This window comes from Entelurus aequoreus, linkage group LG09 (genome assembly GCF_033978785.1).
Source record: "Entelurus aequoreus isolate RoL-2023_Sb linkage group LG09, RoL_Eaeq_v1.1, whole genome shotgun sequence".
NCBI classification, from domain to species: Eukaryota; Metazoa; Chordata; class Actinopteri; order Syngnathiformes; family Syngnathidae; genus Entelurus; species Entelurus aequoreus.
In genome coordinates, this window is record NC_084739.1 from 23,765,098 (window position 1) to 23,792,895 (window position 27,798).

At 38.8% G+C, this 27,798-nt stretch overlaps 1 protein-coding gene across 20 annotated transcripts in view; it reads left to right on the forward strand.

The window, feature by feature from the left end:
- LOC133657258 (neurexin-1a-like) overlaps positions 1 to 26,414 on the forward strand; it is a 623,384-nt gene extending 596,970 nt beyond the window's left edge. For all 20 annotated transcript variants that reach the window (XM_062058360.1, XM_062058362.1, XM_062058372.1 and 17 more), the window contains one exon: positions 24,748 to 26,414. In XM_062058360.1, coding sequence (XP_061914344.1) covers positions 24,748 to 25,052 — 305 coding nt within the window. In that variant the 3' untranslated portion in view covers positions 25,053 to 26,414. The remainder of the gene's footprint in view (positions 1 to 24,747) is intronic.
- The last annotated feature ends 1,384 nt before the right edge of the window (positions 26,415 to 27,798 follow it).

The window sequence follows — 27,798 nt, forward strand, 5'->3', positions numbered from 1 at the left end:
TGATTATGACAGGAGATGAGGAATCGGAAGATGATATGACACTAATCTGACTAAATGACACCGATGTAACGAAGAGGCTGCAGACCAAGCATGCTCAAAGGTGTCATGCTCCCATTTCTCCTTAAGCCAGGCCTAGCCAACTACCTGTGGTCCCCCAAAGCTTTTCATTTGGCCTGCCGAACATCACCCAAATAGGCTTGATGAAACCATTTAAACTAGAGTTGCTCTTGTATGCAGTACTCCCTCCACCCCAAAGGGGGCAACAGTGAGACATATGTGTCACAATGAAGCAGCTGTGGGGTGAGTAGAAGAAGACTCCTCATTCAAACCACTGGCACTAAAGTTAAAGTAAAAGTACCACTGATAGTCACACACACACTAGGTGTGGAGAAATAACCCTCTGCATTTGACCCATCCCCTTGTTTCACCCCCCGGGAGGTGAGGGGAGCAGTGAGCAGCAGCGGTGGCCGTGCTCGGGAATCATTTTGGTGATTCAACCCCCCAATTCCAACCCTTGATGCTGAGTGCCAAGCAGGGAGATAATGGGTCCCATTTTTATAGTCTTTGGTATGACTCGGCCGGGGTTTGAACTCACAACCTACCGATCTCAGGGCGGACATTCTAACCCAGGGGTAGGGAACCTATGGCTCTAGAGCCAGATGTGGCTCTTTTGATGACTGCATCTGGCTCTCAGATAAATCTTAGCTTACATAATAACGATAAGTAATGAATAATTCAGCTGGTAATCACAGTGTTAAAAATAACGTTCAAAATATAAAACATTTTCATGCATTTTAATCCATCCATCCGTTTTCTACCGCACCTGTTCAAGAAGTCGCATTAATGGTAAGAAGTATTCTATTTATTATTGGTTAGCTTCAGAATAACAATGTTATTAAAAAGAATACGAGACTTATTATACTCTAAAAATGTTGGTTTTACTTAAAAATGCACGCATCAGTGTTAAAAAATATTATATGGCTCTCATGGAAATACATTTTAAAATATTTGGCTTTCATGGCTCTCTCAGCCAAACAGGTTCCCCACCTCTGCTCTAAACACAAGGCCACTGAGAAGGTTGAGCATCACTATCAAGCCGGAAAAAAATCAAAATAAATTGCAAAAATCTGACTTTTAACAGCGACTGGACAAAGTATGAATCTTCTGCCCGAGCCAAAGCCCGAGTCATTGTTTCTTGTGGGACCTTTTGAAACACGGACACATTGTTCCAGACAAGCAGCAACAATCCCAGCGTGTAAACTTCATCACGAAACTTGGTCAGATCTTCATAAGTAGATATTGTGCATAAATATATTTAGTTTGTTTGGTATTGAAAATCCTGACTTTGTGATGTCTTTTTTATGTGTCGTTTTTTTGTCTGAGTAATTCTCTGGCGATCTAAGCTCGTTTAATAAATGTAGCGCTAAATTTCACCAGTCGAGGGCAATAACGCTACACCTTAGGTGAGGGGTTTCAAACTCATTTTAGATGGGGGGCCACATGGAGGAACATCTACTCCCAAGTGGGCCGGACTGGTAAAATCACAGCATGATAACTTAAAAATAAATACAACTTCAGATTGTTTTCTTTGTTTAGAAATAGAACAAGCACATTCTGAAAATGGACAAATCCTAATGTTGTTGGGGGTTTTTTACACTTACATGCTGTGGTTAATATTATTCTATCTTTATTTGTCGTTATTTACACTTTCTGAATGAATTATGTGATAATGTTCATCCGTCAACTCATTGATGTTAAATTTCAATCTATCCAGATAAAAAAATAATATCAAAATCAAATTACAGGATGTTATTCATGTAGTTTGCTCATTTTCCTCGACTGGTGCACTAACATCATGTGGTTTATTTTTTTTACGTATGTAGCATCATCTACAAAGATACAAACAATTGCTATTGCGACATCTAGTGGACACATTTAGAACAGCAGTTTATTTCATTCCAAAATTTCGGCTCATTTTTTATACTTAGCAAACTCATCCCGTGGGCCAGGGGCTGTATGTTTGACACCCCTGCCTTAGGTTTAAATGTGATGAGAAACTCGTGGTTAAACAGGTGTAGTCTATTGTGTGAATGTATTAACTGTAAACCTTCCATTTCATTAATGTAAAATACACAATGGACATTATTCTTTTCTAATGTTGATTGTATGTTTATATTTGTTTTCTTATAAACTTAAATGAAGGAAGAAGTGTAAAGAAATAAAACTGGGAAAGAAAAATTATTCAAAAGAAGGAACATCAATCCTGAACCAAACTTCTGGAGCTGTCTAGCTGCACACGCTGGAAACGAGGAGCGAGGGTAGAGTAATGAAGTCATTGACAGTGCAGTGTGAAAACTGATGTTTACCATGCAATTAAGTATACTCTGTCAATGGAATATAACCTGCGTAGGCACTTTTTGACAAAACATCCAAATTTAGCTGTCTGGCCCCTAAGCCCTTGGGCTCTTGAAACTGCGGCCCTCTTCATTATGTAGTTGAACAGCCCTTCTCTAAGCTCTCTGAAGACCCTTTCGCAAGGACTGTTAAAAGCGCCCTTCTATTTGAGCAGCACCAACAAATGGGTGGTCAAAGGAAACCCGATAATTTTTCGGATTTGGTGGTAGTATAAGAGGCTGGATGGTACAGTAGCTGTGTGAAAGGGAATCAAAGGTTAAGTTTAGCACCTGACACTCACACCCCCTGAAAGTGATTGTCCTGCAAATATATTATATGTTATAAGCCACACTGCGCGCTGGCTCGGACATGAAATTATCTGATTGCGAGAAGTTACTGTGTGAACATTCACAGAACAAAGTCTTGCTTTGCTGGGTTCTGTGTAAAATGCACAGATGTGAATTAAAAAACGTACGGTTGGGAATGGATTCATATGGACTCATTCCTGGGTGGATCTCTCGTGAGAGGAAGGGGAGGGGGGGGGTAATGATTTTGCAATGCAGTCTGCTGAAAATTATGTAAAAGCACCACTCTACATTGCAACTGACGCTGTGGTCAAAGTTGGAATTGCCACAAAACACATTTCAAGATGTTCAACAGTCTACTGCCATCTGGCAGCTAAAGGGGATAGTACCCCCACACCCCCCACCAATGTGGCCTGTTTCATATGTCAGGTAAACCGTGGGGCCATATGAATCCCCTTCCTACTGTAAAAAAAAAAAACATGTGAATGCTGTAAAGGAGTGAAGGGATTTTATGGCTCAGCTCTTTTTGTCGCTCCGATTTATATTTACAAATGAATTTCAAATGTAAAAATATAGTTATAGCGAATATTTATTATCTAAATGTCTTAATACTCAGCGTGAGACAGTTGCTACAAAAAATAAAAAAATCAATCAAATTTTAAGTAGACAAAAAGGTTCAATCTGTTTGTATTATTTGTAAGTTTCCAAGTAATTACAATGAAATAAATAACACAACATCAACAAAACATTCCACAGCCGGTAGTTGGAAATATTTGGACACGTGACCCAGTTAGTAAACAGACCACAATATGGGGGAGCTTTACCAATCAATTGTATATACTGTAAGGTACAGAGCCTGCCGACACACAGGACACAGCTCGTCCATTTCTCGTCTGCAAACAACCCATTGCTACTATAGCAATTTATTGTTTGTATAAGTTGTAAATAACAAATTATACTTCTTTTTTAGCATAATGCAATGGAGGAATGGCGTTACTCCAGGGTGTGATATGCCCTAACTGTATACTAGTGTAACACATCTGTGCATCAATATAGTAATATATAGAATTACATGTACAGTGACATAAACATGCAATTTAAAAATGAGAGCACACTTAGATTATGTCATTCAAAAAGGTCTAAAACATGAGATAAAGGTGCAAATTGATTAACGTGTACGAGACAGCTGTGATTAACAGATCGATGGGTGGGATTTATTTATTTTAAATTATCTGCAGCAGAGGAAGTTCATTATTCACTATATATTGCCCAGAAAATCGTTCTATTTTTTTAGGTGTTAACTTCAAAATTTTAAGCCTAATATTTTAATTTAAAAATACAAAAACTGCATTTGTTAAAAAATAACTTTCTTTGGTTTTATATTTATACATCTATTTTTTACAATAATGTAATACTGTACATTTATCAAAAATACCTCAAGTTGAGAGCTTTTTCTGTATGATTTTTTTTAGGTGAGATTAAAAGTTCATGAATTAAATTAATTAATTACAAATCATAATTAGTTGATCGCTCCTTTTTTAATCGTTTGACAGCGCTAGTATCAGTTTGTAGCTTGGAATTGCTTGAATCAGTTGCGAAATGTGAAACTGGCAAATCTCACAGAAAATGTGGAATTATGGTAAAGTGAATAGCCATTGTGTGAAAGTGAATGATTTGAAAAAAAAAAATATATATATATATATATATATATATATATATATATATATATATATATATATATATATATATATATATATATATATATATATATATATATATATATATACGGTATATATATATATATCAGAATAGGTCTAATTGCTCGGCAAATGCGTAACTGTAATAACTCCCATTTCAATTTATTTCACGGAAAATGTGCAATAATAGAAGAACTAGGACATTTTGGAATGGCTTCAATTGTTGGTACCAGTTACTTATTTCTTAATTTCAAATTTGAATGGGAATTTATGTCACGTAAAACGTGGAAACGGTTTAAAATTCTTAACTAAAAAGAAAGCCTACAAAGCCTGAATTCTTTGTTTCCTGTCTGTGGAAATTGTGTCATGGAAAATGTGGAATCACAGTAAAAGTGAAACTTTTTGAAAGGTATGGTAAAATAGCCAACATGTGCAGAATGAGCTAAACAGTTTGAATGGTTTGAATCTCTTGAGAAATGTGAAAGCATTATAATTAAACAATTAATGTTGGTGCATTATAACAATTTCTTCATCATTCATCAGCCATTGATTGCAATTTCAAATCCATGAGGTCAGACCTTGAAATTTCATATAATTGTTCAATTGCTTGCACTCGTTCAGCCCATTTTCACTCTAACTTGATGGAGGGCTCTAGCCAAACCTGACTGTTCAATAAATCCGAAATAGTCTTGGCTGCATCATTACCCTGCAACAAAGCTCCACGCAGACTTGAAAGTAACCTTCGTGTTTTTCCGTCATCCAGCTTTGTCACCCAACACACTCTTGTGCTTGATATAAATGAGGAAAACATGTCTTTATTGAGAAACATCTGTTTAAAATATTAAAACTCTTGGAGCGAACTGCCAAAATAGTTTATCTGAAATAGGGGAAACCTTAGAAATGTTTTAGGACTTGAAGTTATAGTATTTGAGTGTGGTTTTGATTGATTGATTGAGACTTTTATTAGTAGGTTGCACAGTGAAGTAAATATTCCGTACAATTGACCACTAAATGGTAACACCCGAACAAGTTTTTCAACTTGTTTAAGTCGGGGTCCAAAAAGTAATGTAAAGTAATGCAACTACTAATGTTGTCCCGATACCAAAATTTTTGGTACCAGTACCGGTACCAAAATGTATTTCGGTACTTTTGTAAATAAAGGGGACAACAAAAAATGTAATTATTGGCTTTATTTTAACAAAAAATCTTAGGGTACATTAAACATATGTTTCTTATTGCAAGTTTGTCCTTTAATAAAATAGTGAACATACTAGACAACTTGTCTTTTAGTAGTACGTAAACAAAGGCTCCTAATTTGTCTGCTGACATATGCTGTAACATATTGTGTCATTTATCATTCTATTATTTTGTCAAAATTATTAAGGACAAGTGGTACAAAATGAATTATTAATCTACTTGTTCATTAACTGTTGATATCTGCTTAATTTCTGTTGTAACATGTTCAATCTACACTTCTGTTAAAATGTAATAATCACTTATTCTTCTGTTGTTTGATACTTTACATTAGTTTTGGATGATACCACAAATGTGGGTATCAATCCGATACTTGGTAGTTACAGGATCATACATTGGTCATATTCAAAGTCCTCATGTGCCCAGGGACATATTTCCTGAGTTCATAAACATAATGTAATTTTTTTTAAAACGAAAGAAGATTTTGTGATGCTAAAAAATATTGATGTAATCATAGTGGTATTGACTATATACGCTATTGTGCTTGGTATCATTACAGTGGATGTTGGGTGTAGATCCACCAATGGCGTTTATTTATTTGTTTACTCTTCAGCATCCCAGAAGAGTTGGTGCTGCAGGGAATTCTGGGAATTTGTTCTGTAGTGTTTATGTTGTGTTGCGGTGCAAATATTCTCCCAAAGTGTGTTTGTCATTGTTGTTTAGTGTGGTTTCACTATATGGCACATGTTTATGACAGTGTTCGCCGTAGAGACAAGGATCAGTGATCTAGAAGTAGCTACAAAACTGTTGACTGTGGATACATTTTAGCCGCTAGCTAGCTAGCCATGTTTTACAGCACGTCTTCCTGAGGGCGTTTCAGTGTTATAGCTTCACCTTTATCTTTGGTTATTCGAACATGCTCGTCTGCATGACACGACGTGACGACGGGTGGGGGACCGCTACTTTTTAGAGGCGGTATAGTACCGAATATGATTCATTAGTATCACGGTACTATACTAATACCGTTATACCGTACAACCCTAGCAATTACAGATACATATTTTCTGTTACCAATTATTAAGAGCAAGGTTTGCAACATTTTGCTTTGCAATGACAAGTCAGTGATTTAGTGGAATACACTATATTGCCAAAAGTATTTGGCCACCCATCCAAATGATGAGAATCAGGTGCCCTAATCACTTGGCCTGGTGTATAAAATCAAGCACTTAAACATGGAGACTGTTTCTACAAACATTTGTGAAAGAATGGGCCGCTCTCAGTGATTTCCAGCGAGGAACTGTCATAGGATGCCATCTGTGCAACAAATCCAGTAATAAAATTTCCTCGCTCTTAAATATTCCAATGTCAACTTTATCATAAGAAAAGTGAAAAGTTTGGGAACAACAGCAAGTCAGCCACCAAGTGGTAGGCCACGTAAACTGACAGAGAGGGGTCAGTGGATGCTGAAGCGCATAGTGCAAAGACTTTCTGCACAGTCAGTTGCTACAGAGCTCCAAACTTCATGTGATCTTCCTATTAGCCCACGTACAGTACGCAGAGAGCTTCATGGAATGGGTTTCCATGGCCGAGCAGCTGCATCCAAGCCATACATCACCAAGTCTAATGCAAAGCATGGGATGCAGTGGTGTAAAGCACGTCGCCTGTGAACTCTAGAGCAGTGGAGACGCCTTCTCTGGACTGATGAGTCACGCTTTTCCATCTGGCAATCTGATGGACCAATCTGGGTTTGGATTTTGCTAGAAGAACGCTACATTTCGGACTGCATTGTGCCGAATGTGAAATTTGGTGGAGGAGGAATTATGGTGTGGGGTTGTTTTTCAGGAGTTGGGCTTGGCCCCTTAGTTCCAGTGACATAAACTTTGAATGCTCCAGGATACCAAAACATTTTGGACAATTCCATGGGATGGCACTTCAAGTTCATATGTGAGTAAAGGCAGGTGGCCAAATACTTTTGGCAATATAGTGTATCTTGCTGTTTTATGCCAACTAATTGAATCTCGGCTGGCCGTGATGGATTGACTGAAACATGTCCTCGCCAGGACTTAAGGTGATATCGTCAGCGTGATACTTTAATTTATGTCTGGCATGAGACTGAGAGAATACATTTGGTAAGGAAGCTTTTTCTCAACATTCAACTCCCCTTTGAGTTTACTTTGAGTGCTGCCACAAAGCTCGGCACTTTAAGGTCAGTCGCTTCGTGTTTCATTTTACCCCTGGGTGAGTTTGAGTTGAGGTGGCTGCCCCATCATTTATAAATGGAGTCAATATTAGAGCACTGATGAACCAACAGTTAGATATACTTTGACTGAAGTTTTGGGAGTGTGTCTCAAAGGCCTCGTAGAAAGCAAGTCCGAGCTGCACTGCCAAGCAGACGCTCTCCAAAATCAGCCCCAGCCCTCATATGCGCGATTGATCTGAGAGACTATGACTGATATCCGCTGATGCCTTCAGGTGGTTCGATACACAAGGCTGAGAGTAAATGTCTACTAATGAGCTGTAATGAATGCTAATCTTTTGGCACAGAACTTAGCTCACTGCACTGCGTTAAATGTGGTATTAATCCATTTAATTACTTGGCTCAACATAGCTCTCTTGTTTAAGATATGTTAAATAGCAGAACGTGATTGATAGTCTGACTGTCATACTGTTTAATTACGTGTTAAAAGACGTTTTCACACCTGCGCCAACTGGATTGAAAGGGAAATGAAGAGGAGTCTTTCACAATCCTTAAGAAGAGGCCAAAAACTCTATTGAGCATATGACATTAGCCATGTTTACATAGACATGAACAAAAGCCCAATCAGATTAAAAATGATTCATATAAACACGTCAATCGGAAGATCGTAATTCAATGCAATCCATTTGGAAATAAATATAATTTGGATTGAAAGGGTCGGTTCATGCCGATCGTTATTCTGAACGGCATCCATGTACACACCCATTCGAAGCCTGTCTTCGTGGTTGGGGTAAAATCACTTTCACTGTGCATCAGTGTGACAAGTCTTTGCCTTTGACTACGTTTACACTGCAAGTCAAAGTTTACTACTAAATCATGTTTTTTTCGGCTAACTTTTTAGTTTACAAGTCTGATTTTTGTCAGACTCCAGTATAAACACGCACAGGCTCTAATGTGGCCTCAACTTTACTTGCATGCGCAGTTCGATAAAGTGAATGGTAAATGGTAAATGGGTCGTACTTGTATAGCGCTTTTCTACCTTTTTAAGGAACTCAAAGCGCTTTGACACTATTTTCCACATTCACCCATTCACACACACACATTCACACACTGATGGCGGGAGCTGCCATGCACGGCACTAACCAGACCCATCAGTAGCAAGGGTGAAGTGTCTTGCTCAAGGACACAACGGACGTGACTAGGATGGTAGAAGTAACCCTCAGATTGCTGGTACGGCCACTCTCCCAACTTCGCCACGCCGTCCCGTCCCCCCCCCCCCGTTCGATAAAGTGAAAACAAAAGACGGATTCAGTAAATGAACAAGGTAGTCGCTATTACACAAGAAAACATAGGCGCCACATATCTGCATGTTGGTGGGTTTGTGCCGTGGCCATTGTCTAAAGAAAGTAGGCAGATGATAAAAAAAAAACATTCCTGCGCACATTTATGATGTAGCTCGACCTAAAAGTCGCAAAAAGTTTGCGTTGTCGTTTAGACTGCAGTCACATTTGAAAAAATCAGATTCCAAACGGATTCGGACTACTTACTGAGGAGGCCCAAATTTAATGCAAAAATATCAGATTTACTGAACTTTGGAGCGCTTAGATTCGCGAAAAATACTTATTTGCTTTCCAGTGTAAACAGTACCTTAGGCTACATTCACACTGCAGGGTTGGATGTCCAATTGGTATTTTTGGTCAAACTTGATATTTTTAGTGCCTGTTCACATAGCAGAAAAAATATATATTTTTAATGTCAATGCAATCTGACCTGCATGCGGACATGATGTCAAGACATTGCACGCACTGCCATGTTTACGTATGTACTGTATGTGATTTGTGCGTGGAAGATTAAGAAGGAAGAGGGCAGGTATTTTGGCTCCAGCAGTTTTACGAGATAATTTGCTTCGATGTCTGCTTGAAAAGCAAGTCTGTGGGCGAGCAGTCGAAGACAGGAGCAGTGGTGATTTCACGTGAGTTCCTAAAACACATTATTTTGACATTTTTTTCTGCTCCGTTGTCAACTATGTTAACTATTTAACTATTTTCTAACCGTCTATTTTGTCGAATAATTATGACGCATATCGCTTTTAGATTACGTTCTGATAGGATGAATGCGACCTCACATTGAGGACGCATCGCATATATATTTGATTTATATCTACACTCGAAAGAGGCCTGGGTCGGATATGAAAAATTCGGAATTGCACTGTTCACATGGACACGAAAAAATCAGATGCAGGTCGCATTTGGGCAAAAAAATTAAAATTGACCTGCAGTGTGAACAGGGCCTTAGTGGCAGCCGGATGTTACACCAAGCAGGTTTGTTTTTAGAAACCTTAAAAGGGCCCTATTGTGCAAAAACAACTTTTCTTGCCTATTGGTACCTGCTGTTGTGTATTTGGGATCTGCATGAGTCCCGAAAATGTTAAACTAAACCATGGAGGCATTGCGTAGATATTTATAAATAATTTTGCCTTCCTTTCTACTTTCGCCAAACAAGCTGTTTGGAATTTGCACAATTGGTGACATCACGGCAGCACGGTGGAAGAGGGGTTAGTGCGTCTGCCTCACAATACGAAGGTCCTGAGTAGTCGTGAGTTCAATCCCGGCCTCGGGATCTTTCTGTGTGGAGTTTGCATGTTCTCCCCGTGACTGCGTGGGTTCCCTACGGGTACTTCGGCTTCCTCCCACCTCCAAAGACATGCACCTGGGGATAAGTTGATTGGCAACACTAAATTGGCCCTAGTGTGTGAATGTGAGTGTGAATGTTGTCCGTCTATCTGTGTTGGCCCTGCGATGAGGTGGCGACTTGTCCAGGGTGTACCCCGCCTTCCGCCCAATTGTAGCTGAGATAGGCTCCAGCGCCCCCCGTGACCCCAAAGGGAATAAGCGGTAGAAAATGGATGGATGGATGGATGGTGACATCACAAATTGGGAAAACCAACATCGGATTATCCATATATAGTATAAATGTACCCAGAGTGCATTGCGTGCGTCCGTCATTGTAGTCCGCGCTGTAGTCAATAAGCTCCTTCTTTTTCTCTATCCTCTTGTTGTGGGCCAGACTTCCTAGTACATGCACATCAATCAATCAATCAATCAAAGTGTATTTATATAGCCCTTAATCGCAAGTGTCTCAAAGAGTTGCACAAGCCACAACGACTTCCTCGGCTCAGATCCCACATCCGGGCAAGAAAAAACTCAAAAAACTAATGTGCCAATGGGACATGCATCCTCTGTTGTTGCCATTTCTAATACAAAGTTGCGTATGATTCAAACTTATATCTGTCAGTAGACTCACTATAGAAGCATAAAAAAACTACAACACAGTGGGCAGGGAGAAGACGCAGTCAAAGTGGAGGCACGTAAATAAGACCGCCCACAAAACGGCGCAATCTGAAGAGACGGTCTGGAAGCAGCTTGAATATATTCTGTAAAACATAATTCCTGCAACATTTTGACCAAAGAACCATGATTACATGTTATGTAGTCAACAAGGAAGTGTTTTAAATGCAGAAAAAAAGTATAATATAACACCTTTAAGAGAACTCAGGATCGAAGGGCTCGAAACATCGAGTTATACAATACAAGTTCATAAAAATGGAATTCACCGAACCAACGACCAAATCAAAAATTGCTGGACAAGTTTGAAAGCTTCGTAGTACAAAGCTAAAGGTAAAAACGGTAAAAGTGGATTACTCTATGGGAGATCGTTCATTGTCAATATGTCTTGCATTGGCGTGAATTGTTATTTGGAGGAGGAAAATGTTATTAAAATGGCAACAACTCCGAGGTTTATCAGGAAGATAGCACCTTAACCGGTAAGCTGATGTACATAAACATTGATTGATTGATTGATTGAGACTTGTATTAGTAGGTTGCACAGTGAAGTACATATTCCGTACAATTGACCACTAAATGGTAACACCCGAATACGTTTTTCAACTTGTTTAAGTCGGGCTCCACTTAAATTGATTCATGATACAGATATATACTATCAGATATATTATTTACATTATTTACAATCCGGGGTGTGGGGGGGGGATTAGGTTTGTTATCATCAGTCATCAACAATTGAGAACAGAGATATGGATATTGGAACAGTGTAGGTCTGACTTGGTAGGATATGTACAGCAAGTAGTGGACATAGGGAGAGAGAGAGAGAGAGAGAGAGAGAGAGAGAGAGAGAGAGAGAGAGAGAGAGAGAGAGAGGGATCAGAAGGCATAAGAAAAAGTATCTGCATTTGATTGTTTACATTTGATTATTAACAATCCGGGGAGGGTGTTAGTTTAGGGTTGTAGCTGCCTGGAAGTGTACTTTTATTGCGGTTTTGAAGGAGGATAGAGATGCCCTTTCTTTTATACCTGTTGGAAGCGCATTCCACATTGATGTGGCATAGAAAGAGAATGAGTTAAGACCTTTGTTAGATCGGAATCTGGGTTTAACGTGGTTAGTGGAGCTCCCCCTGGTGTTGTGGTTATGGCGGTCATTTACGTTAAGGAATTAGTTTGACATGTACTTCGGTATCAGGGAGGTGTAGCGGATTTTATAGACTAGGCTCAGTGCAAGTTGTTTTACTCTGTCCTCCACCCTGAGCCAGCCCACTTTGGAGAAGTGGGTAGGAGTGAGGTGGGATCTGAGGTGGAGGTCTAGAAGTAATCTGCCTAGCTTGTTCTGGGATGATTGGAGTTTAGATTTGACGGTTTTACATAAACAGACACGGCACCAGAGAGGAGACAATTAAATGTGTGGAGTACAAAGAGCCCACAATGGAAACAAGCCTTTTGTCTTTTTGTGCCATCTATTTGCCTTTTTAAAGCATTACATGGATTCAATTCTTTAAGATGTCAATAAACTTCTCAATCAATCAAACAAAGCCAATGAGCTGAGGCCGTGTAGTCAACACGGCGTATAGCAGAAGATAAGATAGTATGCTTTATTTGTCATTGCACGTTAAGTACAACAACATTAGTTTAGGGTCAGCCCATCCAAGAATCAAAGATACAATTTGACAAGGTGTAGACAGGGCAGGAGGGCTGATGGGTCTCTAAATGGCACGTAAAAGATCGGAAAGAGAGAAACAAGAGGAGGGAGGACCAACTTATCGGATCAACTTATTTAGTGTTTGTGTAAACCATGGTATTGGAATGCCAAGCCACCGAGTTTTAGATCAAAGTACATAAATGTGCCGCATGTAAACATAGATATTATCTGCCAAAATGCAGACAGGGAACATTCACAGCTGTCTTTGACTAGATATTGAACTTCCTGTGTAGTAGAGAATACAACATCTTGATCATTGGCGTTCAGCGACAACAATCTTTTTTTTTTTAATATACATGTTGCTCTGTAACCAGAGGAAACGAAGCTCGCTTAGGTGGGCGGTCTGACCCCTGAATAAGTTGAAGAGGGGCATGGGCAAATATGTACAGTAGTAACACTTGTTCGACTGCAAAACACACTTAAGTAATTATCTGCAGAGTGCACATAGCTACTAAGCACATAATGCATGTAATCAACAGTTTGCATGCAAATGTTCTGCACTGTTGCAGTCTTCCAAACAACCTATTGTGCATTCAATTCATTAAAACTTTCGGTCACCTGTGCATGGGGACCATCCTCAGCAAAAAAGTCAGCCGAAAGGGATCGCACTGGGAGTATCATAACACTTTGGCATGTTTAAGCCTTGACACTAACCTAACATTTTTGTGATTGGGTTTAAAAAATATAATTTAAAAAAATCTAACTGAAGTGTGCATGTAGTTGGTATTTGTAGGGGAATTGCATGTGAATATTTGATTATATTTTAATGCTGATGAACACATTTGTTGGGAAGCTGGCCAAGTGAATCAGTTCAATTTGTTTACTGTGTCGTATTGACCCGAATATAAGACAAGCCCTCCTTTTCAAGAAGGAAAAAAATATTATTATTTTTTTAGAATCGCGTGTCAATACAAAGTGAAACTTTATCATATTTTAATAATCATCCAGTATTTCTTACCTGTATAAACATTTTTGATGACTCCACTTCAATAATAACCATTATCTTAAAATATGCATCATAATTCCTTTAACTAACATGCCAAACCTTTGAGACACTTTTTTTCCAGGGTGTCGGGGCTGGCTGCTTCTTTCTGTGTCACTGGTGTGTGTGTGTGTGTGTGTGTGTGAGTGACTGGAAGACAAGCTCTGTCTCTATGTGGTGAAGTCCCTTGGGACCTCAGATATAAGACACACTTTTTATTCAGACTGTTTTCTAGGGCAAAATACTGTCTTTTATTGCGAATAACATGGCATTTGAATACATTGATTGTTAAAAATGCTGAGAGCGGCAAATGTGGGATATTGTGCCTGAATTAAAGAGGTAATACTCAGGTTTACAAAGACATAAAGAATACCACCTATATCAAAAAGTAAGGGGATCCTTGCTGTCGAGCTTGGCTAAGAATAGGAACAAAGACAAACAGAAGAAAGAAGCACTTGTCCAGACAAAAGACCCCATTAATTGATTTAGGATCCAAGAGAGTGAAAGAAGCAGTCTGCTGCAAGCCAGTTGCCAGATTTAGGAGGATGGAACAATACTGAGACTTGAGCAACTATCCTCCTCAATGTGCAGTCCTGCAAAAGTCTCAGATACAACGGTCGTAGGTTACAATGTTGTTTTAGTCACAATTTTTATAGGCAAAAAAGTATTTCAGCTTTAAATTGATTTAGTTTTAATTGGCAAAATGTCTAAATCATTTAGTCAATTGAAGTGTAAAGTATAAACGACACAACCACATTTATTTAGGCTACTTACAAAACATCCGAACAAAATTCATAACAAAAAGCCGACCTGCATGTATGATATACGTTAATATTTAAATCACATATCAATTTCTGCACAAGGTACTCATCTCTGCATAATGTAATTTCATATACAGGTGCATCTCAATAAATAAGAATATCTTGCAAAAGGTATTTTATTTCAGAAGTCCAATTTGGATTAAAATACCAACAAAAGGCTTTAGTCTCAAATAATTTGGCTCAAAATCGGATTTCTTTAACACATTAAACCCCTTAATCTAATCATGTTTTGGCTTTTGAATAATCAGATTAACACACCTAGATTATGTGATTGGAAACCAGGCATGTAGGCTGAGATAGGCTCCAGCACCCAACGCGACCCCGAACGGGACAAGCGGTAGAAAATGGATGGATGGATGGATGTAGGCGTTGTCAATTCGACAATCTCAGTGGAGGTCCAACACGCCGCTCTTTATTACATTAGTTACAGAAGAAGAACACACGGGTACAAGCATACATATTAAATATATAGAATCTGAAATAAGTCAATATTTTTTAATATATAACATAAGCTACCCGTTTGATAAGTGTCAGGATGTTCTGAAGAAGTCACTTTAATTACGTGACATGATGCTAGCACAAACTGGTGGAGGAAAAACCTCCAGAGACCCGTATTTTGACACATTTTTATTTTTTTGTATACACAATGGCATTAATACAAAATTAAAATGTTATGTGTATTCGTAGACAACGATAATTAATAGCAGTAGATCACATGACTTCCAAACAACATCAATCTAATTCAGGTGTGTCAAATGTACGGCCCGAGGGCCGGAACAGGTTTCATCCGGCCCGCAGGATGAGTTTGCTAAGTATAAAAATTAACCTGACATTTTTGAATGAAAGAAACTGCTGTTCTTAATGTGTCCACTGGATGTCGCAATAGCAGTTATTTGTATCTTTGTAGATGATGCTACATATGTACAAAATAAACCACATGATATTAGTACAACAATCGAGGAAAATGATCAAACTACATAAATAACATACTGTAATTTGATTTTGATATCATTGTATCTTGATAGATTGAAAATTAACAACAATGAGTTGACTGATGAACATTATCACATAATGTATTCAGAAAATATAAATAACGACAAATAAAGATAGAATACTATTAACCACAACAGGTAATTAAAAAAAAAAAACAACATTATGATATGTACAATTTCAGAATGTGCTTGTTTTATTTTTAAACAAAGAAAAAAATCTGAAGTTGCCTTTATTTTTAAGTTATCGTGCCGTAATTTTACCAGTCCATCACATTTTTCTTTAGTAGGCCATGTCTGCGCTTACCAGAGGTGTGGACTCGAGTCACATGACTTGGACTCGAGTCAGACTCGAGTCATGAATTTGATGACTTTGGACTCGACTTGACAAAATGTAAAGAGACTTGCAACTCGACTTAGACTTTAACATCAATGACTTGTGACTTCACTTGGACTTGAGCCTTTTGACTTGACATGACTTGCTACTTTCCCCAAAACCCAAAGATTAAAAAGTTATTTGGAAGCGCGCCGCTCCGTATTTTTCATTTTCTTCGTCTGTGTCTATCAGCGTGTTGTTCCTGTCAGCTGGTATACTCTCAGTACAACAGCCAATCAAATTAGATCTGCGCTGTTTTCATCACACAGCTCTCATCCAATCAAATTGCAGGACAACCAATGAAGAAGAATTGTAGAACAATGCGGCAGTGAGAAACAATTATGCCAAAGTTAATTTCGTTCGGGTATTAAAACTACGACTTGGTCAACAAAAAACGAATTGCCCTATGCAAATCATGCAGTTCGAATATTATAGACGGAGATGTAACAACTTCCAACTTCGTTCGACATTTGAAGATGCACAAAGAAGGGTAAGTTTTGAATGTAAGCTAACGTTTATTGGCTAAGTAACGTGACTTTTATTTGCTGTGTAGTTAAATCAGTGAGGCTGTAAACTCACTGCTAACGTTATAACCATAGACATCTTATAAGGGTACGCAGCATCGCGCGCTACTGCCTACAGGCGCAGACGAGACGCGGGGCCGCCATCTTGGAGTGGTGATCCGCTCCACTAGTGCAATTCATTGGGCAGGAGCAATGAACTGTCAGCGCATTTAATTAATTTTACCTCACTGAATACCACTCATTTTCACGCTCTTTTTTGTTATATGTGTAGCTATGATAAAGGACACATGTTTTGGAGTGTTTTATTATTCATAGTTTGCTTAACAGTAATATAATATTCTTATATGCCATAAGTGACCAGACGTCCGAGATCAAAACTGGGAATATAATCCCAGAGAAAGGGGAAAAAAACGGTCAGCTATTTTTAAATTGAAGAAACAATATGATTAGGTTATATATACATGCGTATATCCTACATAAACAATGTATGAATACATTAGATATCTATATATCTTATAGACTGACACTTTGTGTTGATATTTTGTATTACATTCTTCCCTTAAATGATCATGTTTACACTGATTGTTTTATATGTATTTTTTATGTATGTCGCTTTGGATACAAGCGTCTGCCAAATACTTCAACATAAACATATATAAACACCTGGAAGTCATTATATCAGTTAAAACCACCAATCTGTTTCACTGGATTCAGAATAAAACCAAATTCTGTCTTACTCAACAATGTTAGTTTTTGAATATTGTTACTTGAAGACTTATTCCTGGTTACAATTATACTGTTAAGAAAGTATTGTCTTATATTTTGCCTAAAATGAGAATGCATCATAATCAGTGGCGGCTGGTGAATTTTGTTTTAGGTGGGGCTGAAAGTTTGTAAACCAAACCCCTGTAGGGGGTCATACTCCCCCAGAAGATTTCTTTGTGATTTTCACATACAAATATTAAAGATCTTTGCTCCTTCTCAACTCTGTGGTAATATTATTTTCATAAAATACAACCAATAGTACATTAATGTTAAATCTTACTTGTGAAAAGTAATCACCCGATTCCTATTTTCAACAGTCCGCTCATATGAGTAGGAAAACGCTGAACACCATCTTTGTTTTCTACCTGTCAACTGTCAGTTTAGGCTGTTCGCCGGCTCCTCATCACCACTTCAAGATGGCGGCCAAATTGCCCGTGTTACAGCAGCCAATGCTGCGTCTACTTATAAGATGTCTATGGTTATAACGTCATTGCAAACACGGCAATCTGTTGCGTCCACTGCAGTTCGCTACCTTATTCATACTTTTTGTCAAGTGATTATTTTTAAGCAGGGTTGCATGAGGTACCTACACATAACGTTACGTTACTCAATGTATCACACACAGTAACGTAACGTTAGACGGCGGTCAGCAGCACCGCGTATTTTAGCCACCTACAAAAAGACAAACATAGTCAAATAAAGGTCAGTTAAAATGTATACTATATTAAGAATATGTGAACATATTGCATAGGGCCCTGACATCTAAAAAGTACAACTCTGTTCATTGTTTTGTTCATGTTTTTGTTATGTTTTTCATATGTACGCACACATCAACACACAGACAGTATGAGATGAGATCAATGAGATAAGGTAAGAACAGGATAGAAACTGCTGTGGAACTAGTTACAATGCAATATGCCATGGAAATACATTGTTAACACTTTTGTGCAAATAAGTACAGTTGCACTTGTTTTTTCAAATGTGTTCATTCTGTAAAGGAATGAGTTAAACGTTTAAAATGACTGGATAATAGTGCTATTATGAAGTGCAATGTCAGCACTATTTTTTTTCCTGCAATTTCAAATGCACTTGTTTTAATAAATAAATACAGCGTTTTAAAAGCATACACAATCTGTGTAAATATATTAGTCTGTGGTTAAAAGGACTTGAAAGGACTCGAAATTCAAAATGCAGGACTTGGGACTTGACTTGAGACTTTCCAGTCTTGACTTTGGACTTGACTCGGGACTTGCCTGTCTTGACTCGGGACTTGACTCGAGACTTGAGGGCAAAGACTTGAGACTTACTTGTGACTTGCAAAGCAATGACTTGGTCCCACCTCTGGCGCTTACCCACTGCTCATATACGTCATATGTCGGCAGCCAAGAGGAAATTTTACAACCTGTGACCTATTTTGAAAAAGTTGTATTATAATTTTTATACCAAACAATATATTGCAAGAATCTTTTTCAATCAAGGATCGTGCTCAATCAACTCTGAATTGGATCGTCACCCCAAGAATTGGAATCGAATCGTGAATTGTTGTGAGATTCCCATCCCCGCTGGCTTTGTCAAGCAGTGGCTTTTGCCCACAAACTGCGAGCATTCTTCACACCGGTCCCCGGGGATAAGTGGGCATGTCAAAAGCAGAACTAATCTGTTTCAACACTCAGTCACACTCTATCCCCCAGAGGATCTCTCCGCTCGTCCTTGAATGTCTTCTGGCATGGGAAGATTACTTTGACCACTGATCAGACTAACCATTGTGGAAAACATGTCAATGAACAAGGGAGGCAGCTCCACTCCCCACAGACAACCTGAGAGACCCTATGTCCTTTTACAGTTTTCACTTTAGCAGAGATGAGCGCTGCCTGAAATAGACGCATCCGTCCTCTGTCTGTCATTAGATAATATTGCACCAGTCAAAGCGATGTTTGCCTCAACACTCAAACTGAGAGACTTTAAATTGGTCAACAGCAGAGCTGTTTACGATGGATGACTAATTAAAGCGAAACGGTTGACATACAGTAAGTCTTGCTATTGTGTGGACACCATGAAATAATGACATTGCAGACATGATGATTTGTTTCTCTCTGAGATGATATTAACTTGACTGTCACTCTGAAGGAAAAAAATAATAACATTTGCATTTGCACCATAGTACGCCTTCATACTGGAGATAACCTCCTACATGTTTGGCTCTATACCCATGACAATATACCATGACTCCCCAAACTTTTTGACTCGGGGGCCGCATTGGGTGAACAATTTTTGGCCTGAGGCCAGGCTGTATATATATATATATATATATATATATATATATATATATATATATATATATATATATATACATATATATATATGTTACGTCAGGAAAAAACACAAGAGGCTATATCATCCCTGCAAGCCTGTTTCCCAGGTTTCCCTGCTCTAAAATCCCCTGATGGCACAGGGAAACCTGCGAGACAGGCTTGTAGGGATGACATAGCCTCTTGTGTTTTTTCCTGACCTAACGTATATTCCGCTCTACCCGGGTATTGTGCACTGTATAATGGATGAACCACAGAAATCGCGACTATATATATATATATATATATATATATATATATATATATATATATATATATATATATATATATATATATATATATATATATATATATATATATATATATATATATATATACAGGTTATATATATATATATATACAGGTATATATATATATTCCAAGCTTGATGATGTCACGTTATCGATGGGAAAATGCATTTTTAGACAATATGATTTGCCTGAGCGGCTAGGAGACACCGAGAGTAACAGGCGGGAGAAAATGGATAAAAAAAACAACTTTTTTAAAATTATAATAAAAATAATAATAATAATAATTTTAACAAATATATATATATATATATATATTTTTTTTTTTAACTTGGGACTTCCCACGGGCCGGATTTTGGACGCTGGTGGGCCAGATCCTGCCTGCGGGCCGTAGTTTGGGGATCCCTGCACTATATCCATGAGAATTTCTGGAAAAAAATGCCTAATGTTGCAATTGCATTTTTTTTTTTTTTTAGGAATGTGCCGATCGATCGGCCAATTTACATGAAAAATACGTAATTGCCATTGCCGAAGAATGAATTTTAATGCCGGCCTAAAACGCGGATCCCCTCTCTCTGGCAATTATTTGTTTTTAGTCTCTTGACTGACAAGCTGCCTGCCGCTAATTATGTGTCTCCATACACAGTGTGGAGGCGCTCCCCTAAGTTAATAATAATCATCTCCATTACAGCAAATCGAGTACATTTCTCGGTATTTCAAATAACATTATCACTGGGGGACGAAGTTAAACATGTTACATACCGAGAGCAGGCATGCTTATAGCTAAGCTAACCAAAATGAAGTGAATTACATTTATATAGAGCTTTTTCTCTAGAGACTCAAAGCTCTTTACATAGTGAAACCCATTATTTCTTTAAGTTACATTTGAACCAGTGTGGGTGGCATTGGGAGCAGGTGGGTAAAGTGTCTTGCCCAAGGACACAACGGCAGTAAATAGGATGGCGGAAGCGGGAATCGAACCTGGAACCCTCAAATTGCTGGCACGGCCGCTCTACCAGCTGAGCCACGCCACCCTAGGCTAGTTTGAGTTTAAGAAGTGTAGGTGGAAGCGCTTTATAGCAGAAAGTAAGCAGCTGTCAACAGGAAATTAACAAGTAGATTAATATAGAGAGGATAATATAACAACTGTTGTTGTGTCAGCATTGTCACAGTCAGTACCCGACACATAGAGGATGGATCGATCCATAAATTGGTAGAGTCAATACCAATTATTACCAGTTATTTAGCTGATATTTTTAGTGGTTTTTCTTAATATTTGTTGTTAATAGTTACAAACCCAGAATAATTCCATGGACATAGGAGGACTAGACTTAGACTTAGACAAACGTTATTGATCCACAAGGGAAATTGTTCCACACAGTAGCTCAGTTACAAAGGTTGGAAAGGGTAAGGATGGAAAGGATAATGCAGGTATAAAGTAGACAAAAAATGTACCATAGTAGCAATATAAAATATAACATATATATATATATATATTTACATATTATATACAGTATATAATATATACTGATATATTATATTATATAATATATTTATATAATATATAAAATATATAACAAATCCCAATTACCATGTACAATATTACAGTATATGTAACAGCTGCAGCAAAAAAAAAAAGGGCAGCATCCAATAGAGAGTGAGGGCAAAGTGTTTAAAAAAGTAATTGGTAGTAGTTTTTGCTTTTGTTTATTTATTGTGTACTACTAACTTTGTTTTGTATGCTAAAAGAGAATAGGGAAGTACTTTAAATATTGTGTTGATGGTTTTTAAACTGTAAATAGCACTAACCATAAATCAATAGATCAATTTAATACAAGTGATCAGTGTTGGTATTTCCGATCTCACTCATGAATGATCGAAATTTAATAAATAAATAAATAAATATTTAGTTTTACACAAATACCAGACGGCTGTAATATAACAAGATTTTTAATCTGAAGTGAGAATGAATAAGAAAGGTTTGGAAAGTAGATATGGTTGTTGAATAACTTTTTAAAAATACATTTGATAATAAATAGCAAATAGCTTTTTAAAAATAATAAAAATGAACAAATAATGTGTTTGTGCAATTATTCAACATATTTTAAATAAAAAAATCCAGAAATGCTGTTAATAATGTATTGAAAACACCAATGCTAAATAATTTAGTACCATCTAAATTCACACTCCTTGAATAAAAATGTGTCACTTTTTATATACATTTAAAAGAATATAACTCGGATTCCACAGTGAAAATATACACATGATTTCGCAGTATAGTACATGATCAAATGTGAATAATATTGTTATGTACAGTGGGGAAAGGAGACGGCAGCTCTAGGCGTATTTATTAATACAAGTGTGTGACGTGTGTATTTAAACCAAAATATGTATGGTGTGACTATGTGTAGTGATTATGTGAGGAGTGTTACCAGGAGTTGTTGAAGGTGTGTGTAGAGCGAGGTGCGGAAGTCCAGGGAGGGAGGTTCAGGGACAGGCAGGAAGTCAGGGGCAGGAGCGAGTCGTCAAGGTCCGTGTCCAGGCGAGAGGTCGAGATCCAGGAAGGCAGCCAGGGAACCAGAGGGAATTTGGGGAGACGAGACACACAGCTCGAAACCAAGAAACGGAGGAACACTGCTGTATGGTGACACAGGACACAAGACGATGAGCACAGAGGAGGAGAAACACGGAGAGAGCAAAATGCCCATAGAGCTATAGACGTGTAGGCTTACTGTACAGAAACAGGTAGCTACGTTCTGGCGCTGGAACGCATTGGCTTCGCTGTAACCACGCTGGGCGACGATGAAAGGCTGGTGTGCGGTTTCCTTTATTGTTAATACATTTACAATGTTATGCGGAGGTATAGTTATAGCAATTTTATAGACAAAGTATACTAATTATAGTCATGGTGAGAAATATTTTCTTTTTATGAGGGTTGAGAAGCACTGCCGTAACTGAATAATTCCGACTGGCAGTTCGAGGGTTTCCGACTGGTTTGTGTACTTTATTGTAACTACAACCTGAATTTAAGACGTCAATCCCTCAATTATAGCCCAATCCTGCAGAACCAGGCTGCTTTCATTTCCAAATGTGGTGTGTTTGGATTCCTCCGATGCAACAAAGACAGACTTAAGCAGAACTGATGACTGCAACAAAACACGCAGTGAGATGTGCCAGGAGCGCTGAATAATATCAGGGGGGCTGACGTGTTTTCAAAATATGCCTCATTGAGCGGCAACGTTTCAAAAGGGAAGCGGACAGCCTTTTCGGCAAACAAACAAAAAAATCTGCTGAGTCTATTGACAAATTGTTTTCCTCATTGAGTCATCCTGCTTACATTTATAGCAGATGTTGGAAATAAACGCTGCTCATGTCTGCTCATTCATGACGGTGCTGTAAAACTCCTAATGAGCTGTGAGCTTATACTGGGCTTCCTTCTCAATCATTAACACATCATTATTGCCAGCTTTTCGACTAAATTTAACACATCTTATTCTCCTTCCCCAGTATCTCACCTTCATGCTGCCATTTGTGAACATTTCCAATCAACATCATTATCTGGATAGTGTACTGCAGGAATATACTGTAGATTAGAAAGGGAAGTTGGCATGCACATTCATTTCATGGAGAATATATTTTTAAAATAATACCGAAGTGAAAGTTAACATGCTATTCAGTTATGTACGTCATGTATCAAGTTTAATGACTCTCAGATGTACTAAGGCAAAATTGGAAGAAAAAAAAGTTAGCATGTACCAAGTTTAATGACTGAGGTGTACAGGAGCAAAATTGGCACACAAAAAAAAGTTAGCATGCTAACTGTTGGCGTGTGTCGCGTATCAAGTTTTATGATAAACGGTTGAAAAATTTGTGAAAAAAGTGAAGAAGCCAATGTTAGCATGGTAGCATGCTAACAGTCAGCATATGTCATGTACCAAATTTAATGACTCTGAGATGTACAAAGGCAAAATTGGGGAAAAAAACAGTTAGTATGCTAATATTAGCAAGCTACAATGTTAAAATTAACATGCTAACAGTTAGCATATAGCATGGGGCAAAATGTACAGGGGCAAAATTGGCACACAAAAAAATAAGTTAGCATGGTAACATTTGGCATGTGTCACATACCGAGTTGTATGATTCTGGGATAAACGGTTGCAAAATTAGTGAAAAAAGTGAAGACGCTAATGGTAGCATGCGTCATGTACCAAGTTTAATGACTCTGAGGTGTAAAAAGGCAAAATTGGCACAAAAAAAAGTAAGCAATGCTACTCGGAAACGACATCGTGTGTTTAGTAATAAGTAACATACGGTTTTATGGCAGTCCAAGGGTTTAAAACATAGTTTGCAAGAGGTTTCTATAAAGATTGTATTTTTTGACTTTCTAGCCTGCACAAAAACTCATTTGTTTAAGATGAAAAGGAGCCATTAAACTATTTCAAATGGCAGTGTAGTAACGATACAGTTCAGACAAACTTTGATCTTTCTTGCATTTCTACTGCATCGTTTTCCCAATTGACAATATTTCTATTATACCTAACTCGGGATGCTAAGGATTTAAAAGTATATGTATGGAATTGAATGGGGGTGTTCCAATCAGATATTGATATTGGATATTAGTCCAATACCAGCAAAACCAATTATCGGTTTGCAGGGAGGCGCACCGCACTGCGATGCATTCATGCTGTCTGAAATGATCCAAACGCAAGAAAATGTACATTGCAAGACATTATATCAAATAGTAAAGTATACACTTATTTCAAAACAGTGCCAACCACATGCCAGCCATCTCGTGTCAGATATTTGCACTACGGATGATATCCTGAGCCATGCAGTCATCCTATCTTTGTCTCCCATACAGCCAATCCCACGGGCGCTGGACCAAAAGGTTTCCCGGACTCCTCCGAGGTCTTCCGGGAGTCCAGCAGCACCACGGGCATGGTGGTGGGCATCGTAGCAGCGGCGGCTCTGTGCATCCTCATCCTGCTCTATGCCATGTACAAGTACCGGAATCGAGACGAGGGTTCCTACCACGTGGACGAGAGCCGCAACTACATCAGCAACTCTGCTCAGTCAAACGGTTCTATCGTCAAAGAGAAAGCGGTGAACAACGCAAAGACTTCAACAAAGAACAAGAAGAACAAGGACAAGGAATACTACGTGTGATTGTCAAAGTGCTGGTCTTTGGCAGACCATCTGGAACATTTCAAGAAAAGACAGCTATTGTGTACAGTATGATAACAAAATTGAACCTTATTTAGTCATTTTTTTTCCAAAAAGACAATGCTCTGAAAAGTAAAAAGAAAAAAATCGGAAAATATTTCTGCAGACGCAAGGCTGCCTGGAACGAGACTATGGATGGAAAAATGTCTGTAAACTGAAGACAACCAAATAACATAATCCATCTGTGATTTGACTCCAAGAACCAAGAACGGGATGATCCGACTTCTTCGTTTGTGGCCGCCAGAGGAGGGCAGATGCACTTTGCCAACCGAGGTTCCCGAAATAATGGTTTCATTTTAAATTGCCTGTGTTTGTGGTGTTTAGACTTTTGCTTCTAAAGAATATGGCACCATGCATAACAAACATTTGATTTGAAGGAGAGACTAAACCATCTGACAGCAAACCCCACAAGGGGAAGCGGGGCCGGGGTAGGGGGATGGGGATGGGGAACAGTGTGCTTGACGGATGTCCACAGAATCGGCCAAAGTGTCTCAGTTGAGCAGAAGGGACTGTGAGCGGATCAAGTAAACTGCAGTGTCATTTACAAGAACAACATGTCCATTGTGCCAGTAAGACAAGAGGAGGCCTTTGATTTTTGATTTTTTTTTTTTTTTTTTGCATCTTGTGAAGTCTAAAGGCGAGCGCTTGCTCAGAAGTGACCGTGTGGGAGCCATGCACGCGCACACCGATCCTATTCTGTGTTTATATACAGTACAACCCCATCTTAATGTGCTTTCTGAACTGTGACAATGTGGTGTTTTATAGCCTGTTGTATAGATGATGCAAAATATAACAGCTCCTAAATCTTTTTTTTTTTTTTTTTATAAAAACATTAAAAGGACACAAAAAGACGTAATTGTTAAGTGTTGCTAGACATAGATTTTATGAACAAATCTGCATCTTTTTCCTTTTTTTCACCCCCCTCGCCCCCTTCCTGTTTTTACATGTGTTCCTTTATAGTTTTTTTTTATACAAAGGCTGAGTAGCCCACCTTGGCCCAAAACTGCACAAAGGAGCAGAATGGTTGGAGAATCACTGCCTTCCCCTTCCAATATGACTGGAGTGAGTGCGGCAAACAAGAAGTCTATACAGGCGAATGACAACAGTGATGAAGATACATTCATGTGTTGTGTGTTTACAAGTTGCATTATCGAATAGTCCAATGGTCCGGTACTGATACAAAGATCGGACGATTCCACCAGAGTTCATTTCAACAGTTCTGTGTTTGTTCTGTCATGCTGTCCGTCAGTTCTGTTCTCCAGAGACCTGTACTTGGAATGAGTATGAGGAAAATGAACATGAACTATAAATGATGATTATAACTTAGCCATGTCTGCTCCTCTTTTGTCCCTTTTCCACTGTTAATCGTGTCCCACACTCACGACAAAATGACTGCAAAATCTAACGGATTACCCTTTCAACAAAATATTAAACTTTATCGTCCTAAGTTTTGAAAAGTGGTGTACGGTCAGGGCCAGCAAGGCCTTCTCTGCTGTCTAGCATAACCAGAAATCATGATCTTAATTAAAGATAAAAGTAATTTTTAATTTACGATCCCTAAATATCTAAAAATATTCATATTCTCTTCATGTCATATTATGCTCCTTCCAGTGCTCTTGTTTTTAGGTTAGAGTTTGTATCCAATCAGAATTCAGCTAGCTTATGTTGCCATTCTGTACCAAATCTGCCCGGGGGCCTTCAGAATCAACAATGCGGGCGTCTTTGCACTGTAAGTGAATGGGCACATACAGTTGATAGACAATTACGATAGCATTGTTGCGTCTGACCAGTCTTCCTCTCAGGGAATAAAAGTCACTGGTCAATCTCAAGTTCTTTCGGATGACATATATGTAAGAAGGACCATCAAGACAGAATAGCAATATTACCAAGTTTTACTAAAGCTTTAGGAGACCAGTCTTACAATGCGTTAATAGCGGCATCAAGAAGCGGTAGAAAAAGCAAATGGAAAGAGTCAGCTTATTTAGTACGAAAACAGCCCCCACCCCGCCCAGAAAGGAATACAGCCTCATTGTTCTAATCATCATCAGGCCTCCGTCAGTCGTAACGACTATGGAAACTGCGCCAGTCCAGAGGTCAAGTTTAAACTCAGCGACAACGCCTGCTGTGGCTGATGAGTCCGATGCGGGAGAGGCAAACACGGCCGCATTTACTGCAGAGGTAGCTGGAAGGCGCAACTGAAGGAGTGCGTGTCTTCTGCTTGGTTCTTTTTTCATTGGCTGTGGCATGGATCTTTTCCTCGCCAGTCTTCAGCTGTTTGTGAAGGACACTGCGCCATTTGCTGCGGTCAGCTGCTGCATCGTCCCAATGTTCAGTGTTGATGTCCAGGGCTTTCATGTCCCGCTTGCAGACATCTTTGAAGCGCAGTTTTGGCCGGCCAACAGATCTCTTGCCAGAGGCAAGTTCGCCATACAGGATGTCCTTTGGGATACGTCCATCCTCCATACGGCACACATGGCCGAGCCAACGCAGCCGGCGTTGTCTGAGAAGCGTGAACATGGTAGGAAGACCAGCGCGTTCGAGGACCTGGGCATTCGTCACCTTGTCACTCCAATGGATGCCGAGGATGCGGCGAAGTCAGCGCATGTGGAAGGTGTTCAGTTTGCGCTCCTGTTTGGAGTATGTTGTCCATTTTTCGCTGCCGTAGAGAAGAGTGCTGACAATGCAGGCG